The 6,228-nt window shown below is 49.9% G+C and overlaps 1 protein-coding gene across 1 annotated transcript in view; it reads left to right on the forward strand.

The window, feature by feature from the left end:
* LOC105553080 (signal transducer and activator of transcription 5B-like) overlaps nucleotides 1-6,228 on the forward strand; it is a 97,549-nt gene that overhangs the window by 68,440 nt on the left and 22,881 nt on the right. Inside the window, exons 4-6 of the mRNA XM_011999027.1 lie at nucleotides 1,271-1,360; nucleotides 2,603-2,777; nucleotides 6,198-6,226. Coding sequence (XP_011854417.1) covers nucleotides 1,271-1,360; nucleotides 2,603-2,777; nucleotides 6,198-6,226 — 294 coding nt within the window. The remainder of the gene's footprint in view (nucleotides 1-1,270; nucleotides 1,361-2,602; nucleotides 2,778-6,197; nucleotides 6,227-6,228) is intronic.

The raw sequence follows: 6,228 nt of genomic DNA on the forward strand, positions 1-6,228 counted from the left end.
TCTACTAAAAATACAGAAATTAACTGGGTGCGGTGGTGGACACCTGTAATCTCAGCTACTCAGGAGGCTGAGGCAGGAGAATCGCTTAAACCTGGGTGGCGGAGGTTGCAGTGAGCCGAGACCGTGCCATTGCACTCCAGCCTGGGTGACAAGAGCGAAATTCCATCTCAAAAAAAAAAATAATAATAATTCATGTACCCCCTGCTTTTTAAAGATAAAATGTTCCTCATTTGGGGTTTGTCTGATGTTTCCTCATGATTACATTAACGTTGCACATCTCCGAGCCGACTTTTAAATATAGTTGACTGTCCCACGTCCGTGGGTTCTGCATCCTCCGATTCCACCAACCGCAGCTCAGAAATAGGAAAAGAAAAAAAGTAACAATACAACGATTTAAAAAATACAAACAAAGATATGACAGAACAGCTATTTATATAGCATTTCCTTTGTGTTAGATAGTATAAGCAATCTATAGGTGGTTTAAAGTGTATGGGAGGATTGCATGGGTTCTATGCAAAATGATGCCATTTTATATAAGGAACTTGAGCATCTGCAGATTTTGGTATCCAAGAGGGTCCTGGAACCAGCCCCCACAGATACCAAGGGACAACTGTAGGTGACGCTGTGTCCTTCTCGGGTATCACATCCAGACGGGCAGTGTCCCTCGTCCCCTCATTGGTGGTAGTAGTTTTGATTGCCCAGTTGAGGGTGGTGTCCAGTGTCTCCTCTGGCGAGGCTTTTAAAACTTATTTATTCCATTTTTAAGAATGTTCCCCAGATACTTTAGGCAAATTAAGATGCAAAAAATAAAACAGCACTTTGGGAGGCCAAGGCCGGTGGATACCTGAGGTCAGGAGTTTGAGACCAGCCTGGCCAACATGGTGAAACCCCATCTCTACTAAAAAGACAAAACTTAGCCAGGCATGGTGTCGGGCGCCTGTAATCCCAGCTACTCGGAAGGCTAAGGCAGGAGAATCGCTTGAACCCGGGAGGTAGACGTTGCAGTGGGCCGAGGCTGTGCCACTGCACTCCAGCCTGGGCAACAGAGTGAGACTCAGTCTCAAAAAAAAAAGGAAAAAAGAAGTAAAACAGTCTTACCTTTTCACTGTAATTGGGTTTCCATGATGTGCCTTCTTATTCCTGTTGGTGTTGGAGGAACAGTGTCTCCTGTGATTCACGAGGTCCCTCAGGAGGCTCCCCATCCTGAGGCATGGTTAGGGCCCATAGTGTGGAATGGCACAAATTGATGTCTGCTGTTGGATTCTTTCAGAACACGTATGACCGCTGCCCCATGGAGCTGGTCCGCTGCATCCGCCATATATTGTACAATGAGCAGAGATTGGTCCGAGAAGCCAACAATGTGAGTGTCCCATATGTGTGGGGAGGGCAGTCGGGGAGTCTCTTCTTACCCACCTCCCTCTGGACCCACCTTTGTCAAGGTGACTCAGGGTGCACTACTGGTGTCTCTTTAAAGAGAGCATCGTCCTAAGGGGCACAAAAGAAATAGGAGGCGTGACTGACTGCAGCCCAGCACTTTGGCAGGCTGAGGCAGGCAGATTGCCTGAGCCCAGGAGTTCGAGAGCACCCTGGGTAACATAGTGAAACCTTGTCTCTACCAAAAATACAAAAAAAAAAAAAAATTAGCTGGGCACAGTGGTACATGCCTGTAGTCCTGACTGTTCGGAAAGCTGAAGTGGGAAGATCCCTTGAGCCCAGGGGATAAAGGCTACAGTGAGCCATGATCGCACCCCTGCAGTCATGGGTGATGGAATGAGACCGTGTCTCAAAAAAAAGAGAAAAAGAAAAGAAATAGAAGATATGGTCTTTGATCTTAACTGATTTATAACCTTGATGAGATTGCAACCACAAAACAATATGAACAAGTGCAAAGTAATTTAACCTCAACTGAGTAATTTTTTAGTAAAGGCGTGCTCATATTCAGATGAGAATACTTAGGAAAGACTTTTCCCTAGCCCTGAATCAGGTGTGGAAGGAGTGGTCTGACCAGGTCACTTACAGGGCTGGGTCCACAGAGACCTTGTTTATGCCTCCCCCATCACTTCATCCTGGGGTCTCCAGGATGCCTGTGAGAGGTCTGGCCTCTTCCATGGTGGAAGCAAATGATTCCATCATGAGAATATCTTGAGTGAGGACACAGATGATGTGTATTCACACGGCCCTGCTCCCCATGGCTTCCCTAATGCTTAATGCTGTCCTTGCATTGGGTCAATGAGTGGAAGAGGAATCACTCCACCTCCTCATTAGTAGGAAAACCTCGTGACACTGGAACAGGTTATGTTCTAGTCTCTCCAAAGGTAATTCAATGGACCCCGTTTAGGATACTCTGGTGGAGGTCAGATCTGAAATGGAAGCTTCTCCCATGCTTTGTGATCTGAACCGTGATCTGTCCGCTCCCCTGTTTCTCACTTTTCCCACTCCACCCTGTGTCTCACAGATGACGTTTGCTATTCCTCCCGACTCAAAATTTACCTTTTGGGGTCTTAGCCCAGTTGCAGGATCTGGCATAGGCTTTTCCTGGGGATTAAGGCCTCAGGCTTCCTCCCATTCCCACCACCTTGCACTGTCCCCCATCTGTTCCCAGGGTAGTTCTCCAGCTGGAAGCCTTGCTGACGCCATGTCCCAGAAACACCTCCAGATCAACCAGACATTTGAGGAGCTGCGACTGGTCACGCAGGACACAGAGAATGAGCTGAAGAAGCTGCAGCAGACTCAGGAGTACTTCATCATCCAGTACCAGGAGAGCCTGAGGATCCAAGGTGAGGCGCAGTGGAGGCACAGTGTGCATCCTGAGGGTGGGCGTGGGGACTGGAAAGCAGCTCCAGTGGGGTTGGGAGAAAGCCCATTTTCCATTCGGAGGCAGCAACCTTTCTCTGAGTAGCAGGGATTTATTTGCATTGAAGACAGTACTGAGAGGATGAGATTTAGGAAGGGGAGATGGCAGGGCGCCTGCCCTTGAGTGCGTGTCTCACTCAGGTCCCCACATCCAGGAAGCTTCTGAGCTGCCACAGAAGACATTTCCTCTTTTGAGAAGGAGCTCACAGTCTAAATAAACACTGGCAGGCAATACTTTTGTATATAGTAGGCATATTATAAGTTGAGCGTTACTGAAATGATAAATAGAAATTATATAATTACATGTTTAAAAAATTTTCTGGCTGGGCACAGTGGTTCACGCCTGTAATCCCAGCACTTTGGGAGGGTGAGGCGGGTGGATCACCTGAGGTCAGGAGTTCGAGACCAGCCTGGCCAACATGGTGAAACCCCATCTCTACTAAAAATACAAAATTAGCTGGGCATGGTGGCGCATGCATGTAATCCCAGCTACTTGGGAGGCTGAGGCACGAGAATCTCTTGAACCTAGGAGGCGGAGGTTGCAGTGAGCGACGATATCACCATTGCACTCCAGCCTGGGTAAAAAGAGCAGAACTCTGTCTCAAAAAAAAAAAAAAAAAAAAAAAATTATAAGCTGGGAGTGGTTTTGCACACCTGCAATCCTGGTGCTTTGGGAGGCCAAGGCAGGAGGATCACTTGAGGCCAGTAGTTTCAGACTAGCTTAAGCAACATAGTAAGACCCTATCTCTAAGGAGGAAAAGAAACCTTTCTAAGCAGGGACATGTAAGTACTAAGGACCCGTATTTGTAGTAACTGATTTCTAATGTTCTGTGCAGTTATTCACAAAGGTCTTCCTGGAGCAGAGTACACTTAACGCTCCTTAGGTAGCCCTTATGGACAAAGCTCCCTTAGCCTGGTATAAATCCTGCTTAGTACTTAGAGCACAAAGAGCTTCAGTTTGTGGTGAGGCTGTGGAGCCCCACCAGCGCCCCCTCTTGACCCTGTAGCAATTTGGCAGTTTGAGCTTTAATAGTTTCCTCTCTATGCTTCCATGCCCAGCTCAGTCTCAAGAGAAGCTTTGGCTCAACCACCCAGCCCCTCCAAACACACACACACACAGCACACATATACACCACACACACCACATACCACACACACAGACACACACAGCACACACACCCCATACACAGACACACAGCACACACACACCACACACACAGAGCACACTCACACTCCACAGACACACAGCATACACACACACTCACCACACATAGCACACACACACACACCACGCACACAGACACACAGCACACACACACACATAGCACATGCTCCTCTAATTCCATGTATGTAGGTTCCATCTTATGTCTATAGTGATATTATTTATTTACTCTTTCTCTTCTCCACTGGAACATAAATCTTGAAGAAGGGACTATATCTTTTATCTCTGTACCCTGAGGCCAGCACAATGCCTGAAACATAAGAGTTATTGAGTAAAGGTTGAAAGGATGATTCTAGCATGTCTTCCTTTTATCTGAACCCATCCTAGACTGGCCCCAGAAGAAGGGCAGCTCCTTCTGAGAATGGAAACAGAAGATTTGGGGCTGTTATTCCTACCCAAGTCCTTAGACTGTCGACAGTATTTCTGATCCCGTGCCTGACTTTTCTGTTTCCTGTGTGTGGTGGTGGATTAGGTTTGGATCCATCATGCAGTGTCTTCTCAGTCCCATTTGTCAAGTTCACTCAGCAACAACACAGACTGTTGATCCGCTTTTGCCAGGGAAGGCTCAGCTACCTCCAGTGGAGTAGGGAAATTGCTTCCTGTCTCCCTGGTCTCCTTCCCAAAAGCTTCTGCAAATTTCCAGGAGAGATCTAAGTGGGTCCCTTGCATAGGAGGCTGGGCCCAGGTGTTGGGATCACCACCACCCTCCCTGTGGCTGGGCAGGATTCCCGTGGTAGCCATGCAGACACCTCGGATCTGTCCGTGCCTGGATGATCCTCTTCCTGCTCGATACCTGCAGTGAGATTGGAGCCATATTTCTGAGTTCTAGCTCTGGGCTGTTCGTGGCTACATAGAGTTGCTTTTGTGTGTCCCAGCTTGTGCATCCCATGGGGCAGGGCTGGGGTCAGGGTGACATGACCCTCAGGGGCCAGACAGGAGTACTGAGACATGCTGATGCGCGCGTCTTCTGACTCAGCTCAAGCAAGGATGCTGGGCTGTTGAGGTGATGGGAAGGGATTAATAGTCCCAGTGTGGTGGAGAGGGGCTGTTGTTGGGAGGGTGGGGTGGGTCTGCTAGTGGTGGCTGTAACTGTGGACATGTCTAGTTTCTTAGGCTGGGTTATTGATACACAGGTGCTCCTGTGTTCCATGTTCCCTGTGTCTTACCTATTTCATAGTAATTTTTAAAAGGTAGTGAGGCCTGACTTACTCCCTGTCCCACCGTCGATGACTCCTCACAGATGGTGTGGAGAAAAGCCACCTCCCTCCGGCCTCCCTTTCCTGAGAGAATCTTGGTGGCTCTGCATCCCCAGTGGCCCTGGACATGCTCTCCTCTGCTGTCTGTCTGTCTGTCTCCCCTGGTTGGTCGGCTGGGCTCACAGTGAGCCAACCTGGACAAACATGCTGGGCCCCTTCCAGCCCCTCGAGAATCTCATCCTCCCCTGAGGGGGGACTGCTGTGCTCAGGGACGAGACAGAGCTGCCGGGGCCGGGGGCCCCTGAGGAGGCCTTGCTGCGGGAGGGATGGGGCCGAGCAACTGCTTATCTTGTCACCTCTTCTCTCTGTCCTGTTCCCCATTAACCAAGAAGGACGAACCTCACACAGAGCTCACCCATGCCAGGAAGCTTTCTGGCATCTTCCATGTCCTCATGTATTTAATCTTCAAGCGCCCCACTGAGGCAGGTGCCAAGAATCTCCTGTTTTACATGTGGAGAAGCCAAGGCACAGAAAGGAAAGTCATTTGCCCAGGTTCACCCACAGTCAAGGGCACGGGCACACTTGCACCCCAGACAGCCTAGACCAATGCCGGGCTGTGAGAAGAGGGCTGGCAGCTCTGTGTGGCAGGTGGGCAGCAGACAGGCGGGCCTCTTCCCCAGCTGTCCCAGCACCTGGGTACCCCCAGAGGGGATGCTAAGAGTCAGGAGGCCGGCGAGCAGGGCCCAGAGGCACCTCCTGAGGCGCCCATTCATCTTGCCCCCGCTGTCTGTCAGGAACCCTGACTTGCCCTTGATGCAGTATCTGAGCCTGGGAGGGTCTCGCTCCAGAATGGGTGAGTGCCCTTCCCTGGGCCTCCTGTTGGACACTGGGAGGTGACGGTCATGGTTTCCTATCCCTTCCTCTAGCTCAGTTTGGCCCGCTGGCCCAGCTGAGCCC

This window comes from Mandrillus leucophaeus, unplaced genomic scaffold (assembly GCF_000951045.1).
Source record: "Mandrillus leucophaeus isolate KB7577 unplaced genomic scaffold, Mleu.le_1.0 Scaffold58, whole genome shotgun sequence".
NCBI lineage: Eukaryota > Metazoa > Chordata > Mammalia > Primates > Cercopithecidae > Mandrillus > Mandrillus leucophaeus.